This window comes from Gavia stellata, chromosome 11, assembly GCF_030936135.1.
Source record: "Gavia stellata isolate bGavSte3 chromosome 11, bGavSte3.hap2, whole genome shotgun sequence".
Lineage (NCBI taxonomy): Eukaryota > Metazoa > Chordata > Aves > Gaviiformes > Gaviidae > Gavia > Gavia stellata.
The window spans coordinates 15763899-15782899 of NC_082604.1; the positions used below are offsets into that span (position 1 = coordinate 15763899).

Here is a 19001-nt window from a genome sequence, read left to right on the forward strand (position 1 = left end):
AGGTGCAATGGCTATGTGTGTGGGAGAGAGAGAGAGAGCAGACCAATTACATGAGCAAATATAATATCTAGTGTGGTATACTTACATTTTAATTTGCCTTTACATCATACTTACAGCTTGTAGTCCATCCTCTGATTAACATCTACTGGCCTTTTCGCTGTCTGTCACCTGATAGGCCCTGGCATAGAGGACGAGACATTCCTGTAAATAATCAGGTGCATATTCTTATCTTGCGCTTCTGTATCTCCTCCTATTTCCAGTTTTTTACATTCAGTAGTACTTTTTTTTTTTCAAGTTGTCTTTAAGGTGCTTTGAAGTTATCTTGCTGTGAAGTCTCTCATATCATTATAAGAAACTTAGTGACTGATTTACTCCTATTTCCCTCTGTCACTGAGGATGCTGAATGCAATCACTGTCAGGAGTGGTCCATAAGTAACTCCATGGCTGATTTTGTTTCAGTCTGATAATTGGGATCAAAAGGATTAGAAGTCACTATCTTGCTGGCCTTTTCATCTGAATCTGGGCAGCATGGGTTGAAACCTAAGTCTGGTATCACAGAAAGTTATAGCATTAGTGCTTTGTAATTTTGATACAGTTTGATTTTTACACAAATCTAGAACTGTGATACCACTGTGGGATGCACAGATAGCTTGCAGCTAATCTCTACTAGGGTCTGTATTGGGTTTGTATTTAACATGAGCATTACAATGATCAATTGGTTTTACTTTAGCCAGTTACGAACCAGCTTTATCCAGCTTTGGCCCTTGCAATTAGTAAGCTGTATATATATATTTGTAACTGGTTTTCAGTTTTCCTAATGTCCTTAATTGAAGAGGACAAAGGGGAGTTAATCACAGGACCATTTGTTGGTTCATGTTCAATGTTCTCTGTCCTTCAGAGACTGAATTGTTGTCCACTGGCAGTGGAGCATGGTAATGTTTCGCTATTCTCTCTTCTGATATGCAACCGGTCTCATGAAATTATACTGCAGTAAATGAAAGAAAATGTGAACATAGTCATACTTGAATATGTGTACTCAAGTACTTTGATTTAGTTGTTGATAATTTGTGGTTGGTCTTGCACATCAACTTTATGCTATTGAATTGTAGTGGATGTTAGTTGAAAGGACATGTTGTCTGAAGTGAAGTCAAACTTGTGCATTAAGGGGCTATTCTGCATAGAATATGTACAAGTAGGAGCTGTGTCTTTACAAGATTTGAAGACAAGACTTTAGCAGTAATACTACTGAAATTGTGATGATGAGAATCTGTTACTCCCATTTTATGAGTCCAAATACATTAATGTGTTCAGAAGTCCCAGTCTGAATAGCAGGTGATTTTGTGTACTTGTTTCTGTTCTTCTGAAAGTATATTCAAGAGGTGAATCCAAGATTTAGGCTTTAAACTTTCCTCAGTTAAATTAAAAAAAAACAACTCAAACTATGGGAAGATACTTTATTAATGGGCTTCTATTCTTTTGAATTTTTTCTAGTGGGACTTGTTAATTCTAGAATTAACAACAATTAATTGTTAATTATCCATGCACCTTTGACTTCTCCAATTTGTTGTTTGTCAGCATCTAATTCATGACTACTGATTCCAGCCTCCTCACTTTCAGGAGGAGCGCAGTCTAAAAAATGCAAGCTAGAATATGATGAATGTGGGAAAGACTAAAGGCAGGATGTGGCTTCGATGGCAGTTAAACATCATTTGAAGAATAGCTTGCTTTAAAAGCATTGACCATTGCCACCTTTTACACTATAAGAGTAAACAGGCCAAGCAGACACTTCTCTGTGGCCACAGTGTGCTTGGCATTACAGTCAGCAGTGTGTAGTGGTTTAGTCCAGACTGTTATTTCCTTAGCACGTGTCTGCAGCTTGTGGCCTAAGAGTGACCGATTCTCTATCTAGAGGAGAGTTTAGCTGTCATCTTTCTGTTTTGGTTCCTGGGATTCTTGGAGTCCCATAGTACCTTAACCTGGAAGCAAATCTTTCACTGGTCATTTAAGGGGAGTGCTGTGATGGGCACTAGAGGGTTCAGCTTTCCTTCGTTGTATGCTGGGCTAGGTAACTGGTGACATTATCCTCATTTAAAAAGGCTGCGAAGTCAGGTCTTGAGTTTTTTCCATCATCTCCTATGTTTTTCCGGTATTGCAGCTGCAGCTGTGCAGGAAGCTGTATCTAGCAAACTGAACTGTGTTTTAGGAGCTGGGGTGGAGGAGAGGAGGAACAGCAGAGGAGAGAAACACATTCCTGAGAGACCTCCTTATGGGGCATGAGGGGTATGGGAGACTGCTCATTTACAAAAGTTGTCCTCCACCCTTACGCAGTTGTTCTGGTTTTGTGCGTTGCCACGCAGTGTTTGAACCTCTTGGGAAGCCCCAGATGTTTGACTTTGATTCATATACTGAGGCAGATTTGATCCTTATTCCTAATGCCAGAGCCTCCTGGCTAAGATTACCCTGACGCAAACCCTGCTCCCAGCTCCCACTTCACTAAGGAGCAACATTTTTGGTACATGTCAGGTCTGGCACTTGGTCCTCAGCTGTTTTATGACCACTTCCTGTGTTTATAGCTGGAGCTTGGGTCTTGGCTGTGGACATGAGATTTACGCGGAATTACGACAATTTTCTGTGAAGTTTAATTCCTGACACAGATGTTTTAGAGAAATGCACCTTTGTATTCTGTGGCTTCGAGAAGTATTAAATTAAGAAAAGTAAAGATAGCATTAGCATAGCACAGCTCAGATCAGCTGTTCTTAATGTGTTCCCCAATCCAGTATGAAAACAATTTTTGTGACTAGGTGGTGTTAATACATTATTAGATATATGTATTCTGATAGCCTGAGGGCATCCTCTCTGTTGTTCTTCTGCTTGTAATCCCGTGTTGGTCTAATACTATGAATACGTTTGCATGAGAAGAATTTTTATACTAGTTTTTATATGATGGGAACAGTGAAAGTAGCCAGTTCTATGCAAAGAAACAAGGAGTTGAAACAGGGTTTGGCTGGAACCTAACAGCTGTTTGATCCATATCCAGCTGTAGGGCCCAGATGTGCCTTCCCTTTGTCATGTGGTGGTGGGAAATAACCCGGAGAACCAGCCTGCTGCTTCAGGGGCCTGTGTTCATTCAAAGATCTGCAATGAATCCGGTGGTGGAGGGGCTGTGTGTCTCCCCTCTCCCATGATATCTCTTTCTGCTTTGCTTTAGACTTCTTCTTTCTTGACCTGCCCCTCATCTCTTCAGTCTTCTGATATTCTGTTGTTACTTCTCTTTCAGTTGAGTTTATTCTGTCTTAAAATTTTCCCCTTGGAATACAGCTTTAATTACTGAGCAGGTGTGTTGTATTGATGCTGCCTGCTCTAACTGCCTCTATCTCTCTCCTTCATCTTGAATCTTAGACTTTTTAGCTCATTAAGTCCTGTGGAGCTAGAACTCTTTGCTAGTTAAATACACTAAAAAAAACCCCTAAATTCTTATCAGATCTTGCTGCAGTTCTGTAAACAAGCTACTTAATCATGGTTTTATGTTAATGCCAAAGAAACAAATACGGTTGCACTGTGGTTATAAACAAATGAATACAAAATTGCAGTCTAAATATTGAGATACTTTTCCTTCCTTTTTGTTTTTTTTCCTCCTTAATGCTCTCAGAAACAAGATTTAATTCTAGAGACTTAAATGAAAGTTAGATATTTATGGAAAAAAATAAAGTAAAAGAGAAACTGATGTTGCCTGAAATCTTTCGTGGTCTGAACTTAGAGAAGAGGCAGAAGCCAAAATGTAACTGTGCAGGAATGTGCTTAGATATAAAACCTAGGATATAACTGTGGGAATGCCTTTAGATACAAATACTGGACTGCAACTATGTGTTAGTGAAATCTGCAAAAAGCTGGGAATGTCGTGTTCAGTGTTTGAGAACTGCAGGCAACTGGCAGTGTTTTTCAGAACTATTCTTGTAAAAACTGCTTTTCCTGAGTTTGGGGCCTGATCCAGTCTTTTTTTTATTTTTTGTTCTTGGCTTGAACTCATGTGAACTAGAATGGAATTAGCAAGAGACAGTAAAGCTGTGGGCCTGTGTACTCTCTCCTCAGTGGTAAAGCTGGCTTAAGAAATTCCTGCTCCAAATCGTACTTCCCTGCCTGTCTCACTTTTTCCAGGAAGAGTTTTTTGTAGGAGTGAAATGATCTGATTCAATTTTCCAAAAAACATTACAGAAAACTTCCTATTACTTTTTTTTCCCCCCAAGGCGGACTACTACTGGTGAACAGTGTGGCTCCGTGAACAGTTGTGCTGGAATGACTGAAAGAGTGAAGCACCCTGTGATGGGAGCAAGGGATGGGAATACAGCTGTTCCTACCAACTTCTGTGTAACATGAAATCCCAGCCTCGTTGAATAGGTTTTTGTAGTGTAGCATTCGTTGCCAGAAATCAGTACATTCAAGCTCTCAAGGCAATAGCCTGATGAAACAGCAATGTTCATGACCTCTCTGAACAAAGCATCATCCTTTCTCAGTCTTCTATTTTTTTTAGGTAGCAATAAAAAGGAAGGATGTGTGAAAGGAAATATTGTCTCTTAATAAAAAAAAGGTATGCTTTAGAAATGCTTCATGAAAGGAATCACAGAATCACAAAATGATAGGGGTTAGAAGGTACCTCTGGAGATCATCTAGTCCAACCCCCCTGCCAGAGCAAGTTCACCTAGAGCAGACTGCACAGGAATGTGTCCAGGGGAGTTTTGAGTATCTCCAGAAAAGTAAACTCCACAACCTCTCTGGGCAGCTTGTTCCAGTGCTCTACCACCCTTAAAGTAAAGAAGTTCCTCCTCATATTTGTGCCCATTACCTCTCATCCTATCACTGGGCACCACTGAAAAAAGACGGGCCACATCCTCCTGGCACCCACCCCTCAAGTATTGATAAGCATTAATAAGATCCCCCCCTCAGTCTTCTCTTCTCCAGACTAAAAAGACCCAAGTCCCTCAGCCTTTCCTCATAAGAAAGATGGTCCAGTCCCCTAATCATCTTTGTAGCCCTTTGCTGTACCCTCTCCAGCAGCTCCCTGTCCTTTTTGAACTGGGGAGCCCAGAACTGGACACAGTACTCCAGATGTGGCCTCACCAGGGCAGAGTAGAGGGGGAGGATAACCTCCCTCGACCTGCTAGCCACACTCTTTGATGCACCCCAGGATGCCATTGGCCTTGGCCCCAAGGGCCCATTGCTGGCTCATAGTCATCCTGTTGTCCCTCATGACTCCCAGGTCCCTTTCCACAGAGCTGCTCTCCAGCAGGTCAGCCCCAACCTGTACTGATGCATGGGGTTATTCCGCCCCAGGTGCAGTACCCTACTGCACAAATTTACTGGCAAGTAAAATTTGACTGGCCTGAAAGTTGCAACCAATCTAAGCTAGAAGCAAATGATATAAAAAAGTGTGCCATCTGAACTTACTGCTAAGTCAGTTGACTGATGGCAAATGCTACGTTTTTCATAATCTCATTGCAAGGTCATTCATTAAATAGCTGTAGGTTTGTAGGTTTGCAGGTTTGAGCCAGGAGAATCACCAAAAGAGCTAAGAAATTTCACTCAGACTTTTAGTTTCTTTCCTTTGTTACTACCTTCAAACATGTAGACTTCTGGCTAGACAATAATAGAGGAAACCTATTTCAATCTGACAAACATTAGGATTAATAAAATTTCATCTCAAATCTTTATTACTAGGCTATATGTTTTGTCAGTCATGTAGTTTTTAGTCTTTTTACTGTCAAATTTTCTGCAATTCTTGTCGTTCTCTAAAATCTATGCTGTTTTATAGTTGAAATTTAAGTGAAACTGTGATGGCAATAAATGGGTAAAATTAACATGTCCCTGCCCCTTTCCCCCAGTACCAGAGTATTTTTGTGTAAAGTTTTACAGAAAAACATTTTTTAACCATGCAGGGCAGCTTTAGAAGAAGTAGAAGGAGATGTGACAGAACTGGAACTGAAACTTGACAAGGTAAGCTTTTTAACTCAACAATGTCTGTTCTGAAAAATAAAATAGATGTGTTTAGGTTTTGGTTTAAAGTTCATAGCTGGGAAGTGGCAGTGGCTGCCAGTGAAGCATTCTGCTCTTGCAGAGGGAATGGATCTGGGTCGAGTGCACAGCTGGGCCCCAGAGACCCAAACTTGAGCAACAGCCAGTGTGAATGAGCTTTCTCCACCAGCTGAGGGTTTGGATTGTGCAATACCCTCCTGCCTGTATGGCCCCCTCACACTCATGTGACTCAGCCCCACAGTGGGAGCTGCATGGAAACTAATTCAGCTTTCATGTGAGTTAAAAGCCAGGGGTTGGCCGTTTCTGCAGTGAGAGTTCATGTTTTATGACAACTGCATGCTGCGAGGATATCTGGATACTCTTTGTTTTAGAGATTTACAGTCAATGCTTTCTGTCTTTGGTAGTCTGTGGCACAGTCACAGCAGGATAGGTATATATATCCTTCACTTGTGTCTGGAGGACTGAACTACTGTAAAATCCATCCTGCTTTTTGTCATACTTTGCGCATGTATATAAAAGGATGTATGTAGCATCTTTTTAGTGCCTTACAATCCATTTATTGGTTTCCTAACCAGTAGTATTTGGAGGCTTTTGTTCTTTCTTTGCTAGTATTTTGAGAGTGGCTTTTTTTGGTTTGCATCCATAGAAAGTCGTCTTTCCTTAGCATTTTATGCCAAATGTTTAAAATTATTTTTGTCTGTGTTTTAACGTGGTAGGCAGCTGTCATTTGTTCACCTCCTTAGCTGCTTTTTGAATATGAACTTTTGTTCGTGCAGCTGCAAGTTGGCTACAGAAAGATAGAAACAAATAAAGTCAGTGTCAAGTGTACTGTTAAGTGTGAAGACTTTTTGTTACTTCTTGTAATAATATTTCTAGGTTTTGTAGTTAAAAATGTAACCGTTTGTTCTTTCAAAATAAATTTAAGATACTTAATTTTGATTTGGTGTGAAACTGATGGGTATAAGACACATTTTTACTGGAGGGGTGATGAATTTGTTTTCGTATATTGAACCATATAAGTATTTAAAGGATCTGAAAAATATGTCTTGGAAGTTTGTGTTTTCCACCAGTCTAAAAGGGTCATTTTTGGGGAAAAGCATTCTCAACTTCCTTAAGGGGTGTTATTCAGGGCCTTGCCCCCAGCCTCTTGCAGGAGGCTGGTGCCAAATATACCATTCTATCATGTAAAAGCTGTAATAATAGTATTACTCTTTTGCCCTGAGACAGTATCCTAGTACTGTTTAAATCAAAACCACCAAACCCATTTGCTCCCCTGACAAGAAAGCAAATACACAAGTTAAGTATTTAAGTAGTTTAATTGTAATGTGAAGGATAAGTGATCTAGCATAACACTTAAGTTGAAAGCCAAGCTTCTTGTGTGAGCTGAAGTAACTATGGCCTGAGGGTAATGGTTTGTCTAGACTTGGCTGGTAACTTTTTCTGCTCAGTTATTCATACTAAACTTAGTTTTATTGTCCCACAATTGTGACTTTGGGCTACATTATCTGCATTTTTTTCCCCCTCTGGAAGAAAGGATGCTGGCTTCAGGATTGTGAGCCATAAACAAAAGTGAAGGAAAAAAAGGATCATGTTGGTAGTGATTTTTCTGTCCATTGTTCAAGCAACTTGGCCACTCATCAGAATGTGGGAGATAATGATCAGATTTCTTCTTTTTTTAGAGGATCTGAGTCAACATAAAAGTTACTGGGTAAATAAGACAGGAAGGTCACTTGAGTGGTTTCCTTGCCCCAACATAGGATCACGTACTTGTATGTTGTTCTTCATGAAAATTTGTCTAATATCTTGCAAAATCCTTCAGAGACGAAGGTTCAATCTTCTGATTTTATTCTCAGTTTGGTTTAGGGTGGAGAACTCAATTATAATATGCCTTCTCTCAAGAGAACATATCAGTGATCACACTAATCATTCTTTCTTTCATTAATGGCCCAGTGCATAAATGGTTCAAAAAGTGGGAAAAAATCAATCACAAGATACTACTGGTCTTCATATCAAACTCTGCAGTACAGTGGTAGCTAAGGTGCTGATCTAAGCAGTGAGTGGTAGGCATGAAAACCCGTAAGAGAAAGACTAGTCTGTTGTATGAGTGAAAACATGATTGATTTAATCTTCTGAGATGTAACTATCTCTCTTCAGTTGTGCTTTGTGCAGACAGCGTTTTGCTTTCCTGTGCCTGCATTATGAGTGTCTCATGATGAAACAACTGGTGTGGGTTTCTCTTGGGACTTTTTGGCTCAGAAACCACAGAACACTTATTATTTGCCTGGGTTCTAACCAGTCATGTTTTAGTTGCTGGGCTTTTTGTCCTCATATAGCCCCCTCTCCTGAAATATGTGCAAAATCTCAGATAACAGTAAAATAAATAAAAAATAATTCAAAAAATTTATAGAGAGTAGTAACCTTCTCAATGGCATATCAGTTGACCTAGAGTAGTATTTTTATAGCTATCACTATACAATAGAAAGCTTTTCATAGAATGGGGGGCTTTGTAAATTTAGAATGTAACTTTTGAAATCTTTTGTTTCTTAGACTTAATTAAGCTCAGTGTGTTTCATGTTTATATGGTGGTGTAAAAAACAAAACTCAAAACTTTGACTTCGTAATTTTTACCTCTTTTTAGCTGGTGAAGCTTTGTATTGCAATGATTGATACTGGGAAAGCATTCTGTACAGCCAACAAGCAGTTCATGAATGGAATTCGAGACCTTGCACAGTATTCCTGTAAAGATGCATTGGTTGAGGTAAGCTCTTTAAGAGGTGAAAATGGAAGGAGAAAAGCATAACTTGAGAAGGATAAAATGTAACAGTTGGCAAGAGAAGTAGTTGAAGTTTATACTATTATTTGCCTTTTTGCTCCTTTTTCTTTGAGATGTCTTAAGGGTGCGCTTTCCTGACTGTGGTGCACTGCAAGTGTATGTGCTGTTTAGTTTCAGCTTTAACTTGCAATGGCAAGGGTTCTCCAAATTCCAGAAAATACTAGGTTAGGAATAGTCATCTTCTGCAGAGTAGGGAAAGTCAGGTTGAAGCTGTGAACAGCTGCCCTGTTTACTTTGCTTAATAAAGGTGTTCTAGTCATGAGATCTTAAGAGGTGGTTCTCTGCAATTAAGTTCCCGGAGCTGATACCTTGTGTCCTGGAACTGGCACTCTCTAATGCATAGAAATTTAAATTTTTAAATAGAAAGAGCCCACTTTGATGGTGTAATCTCAGACTGATGTCTTGTTAGGCTAATTTGGACCACCTAATATTTCCTGTCTATGTTACTTTGAAATGAGGTATGAAATAGTGTAATATGCAGGTATAATTACGTGCACATCTCCGTATGTATCAGCTATATTTAATGTGTGTTATGTAATAAGAACATCAATTGCATGTATGCATCTTCACACACTAGCTGAAACAGATAATGCCTGTGAACTTCAATATAGTCTGTGTGCAACTGAAACTGTTGTTGCCGGGAAATTTACTTGCTAGAAATGTAGTGCAATGGCAAACTAGTAAAACTTACATTGTTTGATTGCAAATATTCAAATAATCATTACTTGGAGTAAAACAAGTAGGTTTTTGTTACACTTGTTGTGTAAGCAAGTTATCCAAATGTGTAGTTATCCAAATGTATGAGGGATCATTATTTTCTAACTGTTTGAGAAGTTGATTCTACAGATTGATGTCGATGTTGCTAAGCCTGTCAGCTGTGAGGCAATAGTTCCTACAGTAAATGTGTGTATACTGATGATTACATGTTAACCAGGTGTTTGGAGTTAGAGTATTAAACATTAATAAGTATTAAGTAGCGTAATATTTAATATTGTAACTTAATGTGTTAAATTATGTGGCATTACCATAATTTAGTCAACTTAATTTGCATTTTTCCTGCCTTGCTTCAGTTTGGTGCTTTATATATAGGTAGGTAGCAGTAACATTTTTGTTGCTTGTAGCTTTAATAGATTTACTTGATACTACCGCCATACCTCCTTCTAGCATAATGGTTTTAGTTTAATAATCATGCTAAGGAAAATCAATTCCCAAGTTCCTTACTGAAAGGCTGTAAACCTGAAATGTTGCTTTCATGCTGTGTATTTGGTAGGGTTTAACTTAAACCACTTTGTTTTTCTCTTTACAGACCAGCTTGACAAAGTTCTCTGACACCTTACAGGAAATGATCAATTATCACAATGTAAGTATTTCTAGCTGAAACATGACACTGATAGCTTACCTCCAGTTACATTTCATAACAGAATAATGCTAAAGCTTTTCTTGTTGATAGTATTTGCAAAGTCATGGTTTAAGTGGTATTGAATACCTCTCATTTTATACTTGTAAATACTTTATATTTTGTTCATGAAATATTTATAAATATTCCCTTTCTTGCAGATTTTTATCTCGCTTTATTTTTTGCTTGCAATTTGTAAGCTTTGCTAAAACCCAGTGCTTTAAGACAGAGTAAATACTGGATTGTTTCATCTTCTTTAATCAAACTGATGGGCAGCAGTGACAAACTATGAACATAGTTCTTTGCTGGACTGAAATAATGGTTACCTTTTCCATAATTTGTACTTTTTTCCCCTCATCTTCTATAATGCACAAGATGAAGCACCTGTGATTTGTGTGTAGTTTTTTTGGATGTATGGCAGATTTAGACAAGTGTAGAAAAAAGAGAAAATGCGAGGATTTAAGACTAATAGTGATTTCTAGCATGTCAGACTTCATCAGAAAGCTCAGTTTTGCCTGGATTGAAAACTGATTTAATTTTCTCCTCTAAAGAGTTTATCCTGAAAGCCAAAGGGTTGTGTTCATTCTTCTATTTTCTTCCTCTTCCTTTGGCCCCTACTTAAATTTTTTTTTCATAACACTAGGAGTTTAAAATGTAATGAAATACAGAGAATGCAGTTCAAACAGCTTCAGCTGGAATTAAGTTTGTTAGCATTAACTTAGCTTCCTAAAACTGTCTTATTAGGTATTTTTTTGAAAACGCATGCTTTTAGAAGGGAAGGGAAACAAAGCAAAGCAGGTTAATACTGTTGAGTTGGATTTCCTTTCCATTACATGAGGTGTACATATCTACACCTAATATAATGAAAACTGTAAAGAGGGGGGAGTAAGTGGACAGTGATACTTTGATGGTAGAGAGAAGCTAGAGCAAATGTTCAAAGCAGCAGTAGTGGGAGAAAGTGTTACTGTCATGGTGGTGATTTCTGCAGGTTAAAATGAGCAGACAGATCCAGTTGGCTTGTCCCTGTTTTACACTCTTCATCACACTTCTTGCTTTTTAACCATGTCTTTGCTATATGTTATGCTCTTTTTGACACATCTGACCTAGGTCCTATATTCTTGCTGCTGTTAACTGTCTACGTGATTGTGGCTTGCAGTGCTTTGGTAATTTGGCACAGCACAACTCTACTCTCCCTTTAGGGCAGTTTGAAGGCAGAAAGCAAAGAACGAGGCACAAACATAAGTGAAGCATGTTACGGGGTTCTGATGTAGAACTTTTCCAGGCGTGTTGTGGTCTTGTATTGCTTTTTGTAAATCTGCTTAGTTCAGGAGGACTTACTAGCTCAGAGTGTTAGCTCTGTTGTTGACCAAGTTGGCAGGAGAGCCATCATGACTGAGAAGAAGCTAGAGGAAGAAAGAGGAGAGGCAGGCATCCTCCAGAGGAAGGAGGGAAGGTGTAGGAGATGGTCCCACTGAGATCTGGATGACTGTCAATTTTCTCATATGAGGCTTTGCTACAGATAAGGCTAGGAACCAGATTAATGCAGCATCTTCACTGACTCAGCAGTGGGGGAGTAGCTCTGACAGCTTATAGCAAATAGCAGCTTGCTTAGACTTGGTTTGGAGTATGTGAAAGGTAGTGTGTTGGAAAGGCTGTAAATCTAGTCAGACCATGGTCTGGGCACTTTTTTTCTGTTCTTTTAGGGAAAAAATGTGTATATATTTTTCTGCCTAGCACTTTTTTCCTCTTTACTGTAAGCAAAATTGCAATGCTTGTATTTCTGGGAGTCCGCTAATCAGTTGAGTTCCCATCTGGTTATACTCTTTCTGTATTGATCTTGATTGGTGTACTCCTCAGGCACTGGCAAGCTTAAATGTCAGCAGTGGGAGTAGTCCCAGCATGACTTCCAGCTTGTCAAGAAGTTCTTTATCTATTCTAGTTGACTGTTTTTCTGGTTTCCCGAAGTGGGAATACAAACTGGATCTTCCATGTGTTACTGTTAGATGTAGGACAGTTCAGGTTGGAAGGGGCCTCAGGAGATGTCTGGTTCAACTGCCTGCCTAAATCAGGGTCAGCTCTGAGGTTGGAGCAGGTTGCTTAGGGTTTTATCCCATTTGGTCTTGAAAACCTCCAAAAATGGAGACTGGATGGAGGATGTAGTACCACTGTTATTGGGTGACTTAAACTCAGTAATGTTTTCTTTCCTTCAGTGTTTCTAGAAAAGAGAAACAAGCTGGTAAAGTTTTGTTGTCAGTACTTGGCATTGCGTGGCTTTTCCCAAATTTTGTGAATAGTGAAAATAAGACTGAGAATGTTTAAAGAAAACATTGTTTGACCTGAAACTTTGAGTTCTTGACTTGCTCTTTCAATAAAATTATTTAACACTTAAAGATCTTTACCTTTTGGAAGAGATTCTGTTCAGTTGGGCCAACTACTACTTCCTTACATTCTTTCACCTCTGTTTTTTGTGATTGTGCCTTGTATATTTCCGTAATGCAGAATGGGAGGTGTAGAGGAGTTGGAAATGAAGGCATCATTTGTGGTCTGCACAATGATAAGTGGCAAAAGGATTTGTCCCATAGGCATTGACCTGTTCCATTCTGTCCTAAAACTCAAAGGGCAGATGTGAAGCTGAAAGAATGTGTGTTTTCATTCCTCAGTTAGAATTTCTAGGGTCACAAGAAAAAATACAAGTTGTCTAACATTCAGGTATGCTTTGGCCTTGGAAACTTAACAAATTTCTCAAGCTTTACAATTTGAATGAGTAGATTATATTTTGCCCCCGGCCTCCCCAAATCATAAGAAATGTGAGAAGCATGGCTTAGAACACTTAATCTTAGAAAAAGAAACAGCTGTTCTTCTTAACCATTCAACTAATGTTTGTTAGCCATTCAACTGGGTGTTTTTTTCAAATGTGTTATGTAAAGGAGATGGTACTAATAGTTACTCATGTATATTACATTTCCAGCATTAATTTCAGTCTGTGGGGTTTTGCCAGAAGTTAAGGGCATGTTCTTTCTATGGTTTCATGGTTTTGTCTTTTAGTTGTTGGTTAAATTGTGAAAGTCTGTGAGAATCAAAAAAAGTTGTTACTTAACATTCAAAGTTGTTTCTTCAAGCCTGTTTGTACGGTAATATTCTTGACTAATTAACAATCATAATAAACATGTTCTTTGAAAGTGGGCATGTCTTACATTGTCAGGATGAGAGAATAAGATGCCAGGAGCTCTTGTCTCTCCTTATAACCACAGTCTTTAAGAAAAGACCAGCAAAAGGTGTTGGGTTTGTGTTATTTTCCTTATTTTATTCCTTATTTATTTTTTATTTATTTCAAAACTACTTTCTATATTGATATTAGAGACACATTGGTTTAATAATAATCCTCATCTAAGTCTGCGTAATAACCATGTGTATGTTTAAAATGAAAAGTTATGAATACCCCATAGTTATTGACTTAGATAATAATGCTTTTCTTTCAGATCCTGTTTGACCAAACCCAAAGATCAATTAAAGCACAGCTTCAGACTTTCGTTAAAGAGTAAGTTAATTTGCACTTGTAATGGGAAAATTATAGGTAAAATAGAATTTTAAAACATCTGATATGAGTGGCTTGGTGAAACATCTTTCCTGAAAATCTCCAGCCATAAACTGAGAAATGTGTATTTAAGCCTTGTCAAAAATCACCCTAAATCAGTGAGGCTTCAGATCCAGCTGCAGAAATGTTGAAATAAAATGAATTACTGATCTTAATTATATGTTGTCATTGTCTAAGCTTAGGGAAAAACGTACTTACCAGAGCTTTTCCCCAGTAAGCATGAGATACATTTATTTAAATTTCAATTTTGTCCTTTCCTCAGAAGGGAAAGACAGAGAAGCTTCTATCATATGTGTATGATTTCCATTTGATCCAAGCATTTATTGAAGAATATGAAAACAAACTAGATATAACAGTCACGAGCATGGTCTGTCTAGTGTATCTTTAAACACTGTTTTCATGCTTTGGAATTAATTTGTCATCCATCTTTCCTTTTACTTTAGAGATATTAGGAAATTTAAAGATGCAAAGAAACAGTTTGAAAAAGTTAGTGAAGAAAAAGAGAATGCTCTAGTGAAAAATGCCCAAGTTCAAAGAAACAAGCAACACGAAGTAGAGGAAGCAACGAATATTTTGACTGCAACACGGAAGTGTTTTCGACACATAGCTCTGGATTATGTTCTTCAGGTAAGTGCAGCAAAAAAAGTTATTTTGCAAAACCATCTGTTACATATAGTTAGACATCTGTCCTTTAGAAGTTCTTATTGTAAGCTTCTCAGAAGCTGTGGAAATTAAGTAAAAAAAGGAATAAAATTGTCTGCAAGTAATTTCTTGATGAAATCTGAGCGAAATTAATTTACTTGGTGCATTCTTACTGCTTAATGCCTTGGTATTCAGTGCCGTTGCTGTAATGACAGTTAAATTTTCATTAATTTTGAAAAAACAATATTTGCCTGATGCTTACCTAAATGTATATTGTGATTTGGCTATGCTGTAGTACCTTATATATTTGAAGTAAAAACTATAACCTAGCCTAGGAAATACAAATTACCTGAATAATTCTGATATAGGATGTTGGCTACTTGTCTGGAAGCCTCTGAGTTTGGCATGGTGCAGTAAGGGAAATCGAGAACAGAACTAGATCTCCTGTAGCGTGTTGAGAGGTGTTCCTTGTCCTACTACTTTGAATCCTGTCAAATAATAATAAATTTTCTGTCAATACTTAAAATTCATCTGTTTCATAGTTACCCACAACTACAGCAAAACAGGATTATTGCAACTCAGATGGTACGAGGGGTTGGGGGCTCCTAAATGGGTCTGAGGTTCTCTGATCAAATGCAGAACAGCCATTTAAAATTATGTTAGTTTTGTATTAGGTGTTATCATCTTGATTTGTGACAGTCCAGTCAGTTATTTAAAGCTTAGTTAACTGTTCTTTAAATTGCATGTATTAGCTATAAACTGAAGTGGAATCCATCTAATCAGCCTGGGCACATGCACAATATGGTAGTCAGTGGTCAATGCTGAACTCCTGCCTTTTGAACACTAAGGACAAAGTTAATTTTTATGTTTAAAAAGTCATGTGAATTATGTACCACTTGATTATTTGTACTAACATCAAATAGTAGTGGGGGTGTGTGTAGGGGGGAATCTGACAGTCATTACTGTAGGCCAGTTCCTTGTATCTGCATTGATTTGCAGATAGTTTGCATCCTGGAATTTGTTCGTTCAAAGTATGAACAGTTCCTGTGATAAGGATGCATTTAATGTAACAGGGAAAAGTTTCAGCATCTCTTAATTAATGCAGGCAAAAATGAATTCAGCTTTAGGAATTCTTTCTGCTCGGGTGACTCTTCTCTTCTGGAAAAGTGGCTTCACAACTGTGGTCTCTTTGTAGCTATATTGGCTTTAAACTGTATTTCAAAACCTTTGCTTTCCTTTTATTTTTTTTGCCTCACAAGTTGAGGGTTTGTTCTATACAAACAAATCTTAATTATTTTTGCGGCAGAAGGTTTTCGAAAATATCGACTATTTAAGTGTAGAAGTACAATCTGGTTTTGATTATAGCTTTAGTAAGTTTATTTCTTTTGCTGGAATTTTAAACTGACATAGGGGTGTTAAATTACAAAATCATGCATGTTTCTGCTAAATGGGGCTTTTAAAGTAAAATCTGTAGTTCTGGATGACAACCTTAAAGATTAGGGGACAAAGAGGATAGAGGAACTAGGTCAATGTGAACAATCAGTTATTTTTTCTATATAATGTGAAGTTCTTCAAGTTCTGGGGCAACACCATTGGTCAGTGACTTCAGCTAGCTAAAAACTGCAAGTATACATGAAAAGTTACTTGTTGAAGATACTACAATTGTGCTTTTCTCAGAGACTGGGGCTATATCCCAGTTTTGGGACACTTTAGACAATGTCAGCCTGAGGGGAAAAATAAACATGCCCCCATCCTTTCCTTTCCTCTGGCAGGAGGTGGCAGTAGTGCTGGGTGCAGCTTCTGGAAGAAGTTGGTGGGCTGGGTTGGCTCATACTGTCAGAAAGGGTATTTGAAACACGTTGAATTCAATCTCTCAAAAATGGGTACCAATTTGTCTTGCTTGAAAGGTGTATTACTTCTAGCTAACACGTTATGTCTTGTATTTTCCCTTCTAATATAAGGAAGTTGTGGCGATCATTGTGAAATTCTAGCTTCGCAAGCTTTTTCTGATTGCATCACTTTAATATCGTGACAAAACTAGCATGCATCTTTTAAAAGAAGTGCTTTGTGAAGTATGATATTGAGTTATGTTCTTCCAATGTTTTAAGCTTTGATACGACTATTTGGAAGTAATTTGAAGTTTATTTCTGTGGGGAAAATTTGCAAGTAGAATAAAATAAATTGCTTGTTTGTTTTTTCTAGATCAACGTTCTTCAGTCTAAAAGGAGAGCAGAAATCTTAAAATCTGTAAGATATATTTTAATTTCTTTGTAGAAAATATTTAAATAAATCTGAAATTAAAAATGTGACTGCCCAGCAGTATATTAAAAATTTAGTCCTCTTACCCATCAAAACATTACCAGTACATTTGGCACTTTGGTGACTGTCAGTTTGGCCTTTACTATAACTGGGCATAGATGCTTAACTGTTTTTGCCCTTTGGTTTAGATTTGAACACTTAAAGGTTTTCACTGCTGTTGATTCTCTGGTGTTTCATGGTTAAAACTGAACTTTGTCTGCCAAGAATTCTGCTGTTTAGGTCTGCTGTATTCATTTATAAACAATAAGAAATTCTTACAATCTATTCTAAGATGTATTCAGCTCTTTCTACAAAAATGGTATTTTTTAATATAAATAGCATATTGTAATAGCAAATATACAATATGCTTTAGTATGGTATCTGCTAAACTAATATACAGCTATATCTAAAGGCTAGTTTTCTTCTGATTGTGTTCCCTTTCCTGCTTCATATTATCTCTGTAAAAAGTTTACCGAGGTAGAGACTGCCAAATTAAATGATGCTTTTCTTTCAAAGGTCTAAAGTTGCACTCCCATAGTTTCCTTAATTCCTTTAAATAGCAAAAACTTTAGTCTTTCCAACTTGTTTTCTTTTTTAAGACTGGACAGTCTTCTCAGCTGTGTTCATAAAGGTTATGGGTTTGCATGATTAGTAAATGTATTCTGTAGCCCCTCTAATTTACATGTCCTAGTTAAATGGGACATAGCAGAAGTTTCAGGTTACATGAATTAGAAGTAAATTTCTGCCCTTAAGTGCAGTTGTTTTGTTAATATCTGAGATTTTTGCCTTGGTTCTTTGCTGTCTTTACCTTGTATGTTTATTTACCACATTGGAAGCTCTGTAAGATATTGATGTAAAATTGCTAGGATGCAAGAGAGCAGAAATTAACCCTGGAATTGTATTTTAAGTTTGTTCATGTGGATTAGTTAAGTGATAAATTTATGTGATAGCTGATAAATATTTATCCTTTTAAAAAATACACTTTTTTCCTTCTAGATGTTATCATTTATGTATGCCCATCTGGCTTTTTTCCATCAAGGCTATGATCTTTTTAGTGAACTTGAGCCCTACATGAAAGATCTTGGTGCACAGGTAACAAATTACTTTAAAAATTCATAATTATATGCTGGAAGGGATGAAAACTTGATGTATGCATACATATCAGGTACATCACAGATTTGCTCAACAAAAAGGAGCTATAGTGTGATAAAGGCAAAGCATAACCCACTGTTAAGTGGTTTGAATGAAAAGAGAAACTGAAAGTTGTGTGCTTAGTAAAGTTACTACTACCTTTAGGATTTACATACTTAAACATAGCCATGTAGTGTCGTTTGAGGTACTCTATGGTATCCAGGACACTGGATTATTTTGTTTTAAAAATTTTTGTATATGACCCATGTTATAAATATATTTAATAATAAAGTAGATTATGTTTTTTCCTTCTACTTGTATACATTATATACTGCATAAACTATGCAGTGTGCCAAAAATAAAATTGATGTTAGCAACTTAGACCGTAAAACAGAAGTCTGACTTTAATAAGTAGTGCAAAACTGAGTTCATACACTGAATCGTTCTTGCCCAGTTTTGCTGTTTAAGAACACACAATTGCAGCTTCTGGGTTTTCAGTGAGGGACTCATGAAAAGGTTAAGTGGACCACAGCCAACTACACGCAGGAGACATTGAAAATGGTTATGCAAAATAGATTAAGAACATAGAATATTCAGCTGAAGATCTGTCTGTGGTGCAGGAAGAAGACTCAGCAACATCTTGACTTGGTTTCAGTGCAAGTTGAATGGGCCTGGAAATACTTGTACAACACTTCTTCTCCCCCCACCCGGCCCCAGTCCAAGGACTTGCAACAACTGCACTGATGCAAAACCCTCTATTGCTACTTTCCAGCCTGATCCTCAAAACAAAGGCAACCCAAATTCTAAGTGTCTATACAGATACAAAAGCAAATAAATGACAGCAAATGTTTATTTGCATTCATCTCAAGTAGACATGTCAGTCAATGTCTGAGAAATGATATTGTTCTAAGCTGGTTATTCCTGCCACAACACTGTTGTCATCTGTGTCCCTCAACCTGCTTCTGTGTTTGTAGTGAAGCAGATTGGGAACTGTAGAAAATAACTCCAACAATCAATTGTCTAAATAGGGGTTTTTTTCTGCTTAACTAGTCCCCAGTCAGGTTACTGTGGGTCTTAAT

At 37.6% G+C, this 19001-nt stretch overlaps 1 protein-coding gene across 1 annotated transcript in view; it reads left to right on the top strand.

The window, feature by feature from the left end:
- The window catches only part of ACAP2 (ArfGAP with coiled-coil, ankyrin repeat and PH domains 2), a 68210-nt gene that overhangs the window by 13962 nt on the left and 35247 nt on the right, over positions 1-19001 (top strand). Inside the window, exons 2-8 of the mRNA XM_059822613.1 lie at positions 5931-5988; positions 8666-8785; positions 10167-10220; positions 13736-13794; positions 14295-14478; positions 16696-16740; positions 17788-17883. Of these exons, the coding sequence (XP_059678596.1) occupies positions 5931-5988; positions 8666-8785; positions 10167-10220; positions 13736-13794; positions 14295-14478; positions 16696-16740; positions 17788-17883 (616 nt within the window). The remainder of the gene's footprint in view (positions 1-5930; positions 5989-8665; positions 8786-10166; positions 10221-13735; positions 13795-14294; positions 14479-16695; positions 16741-17787; positions 17884-19001) is intronic.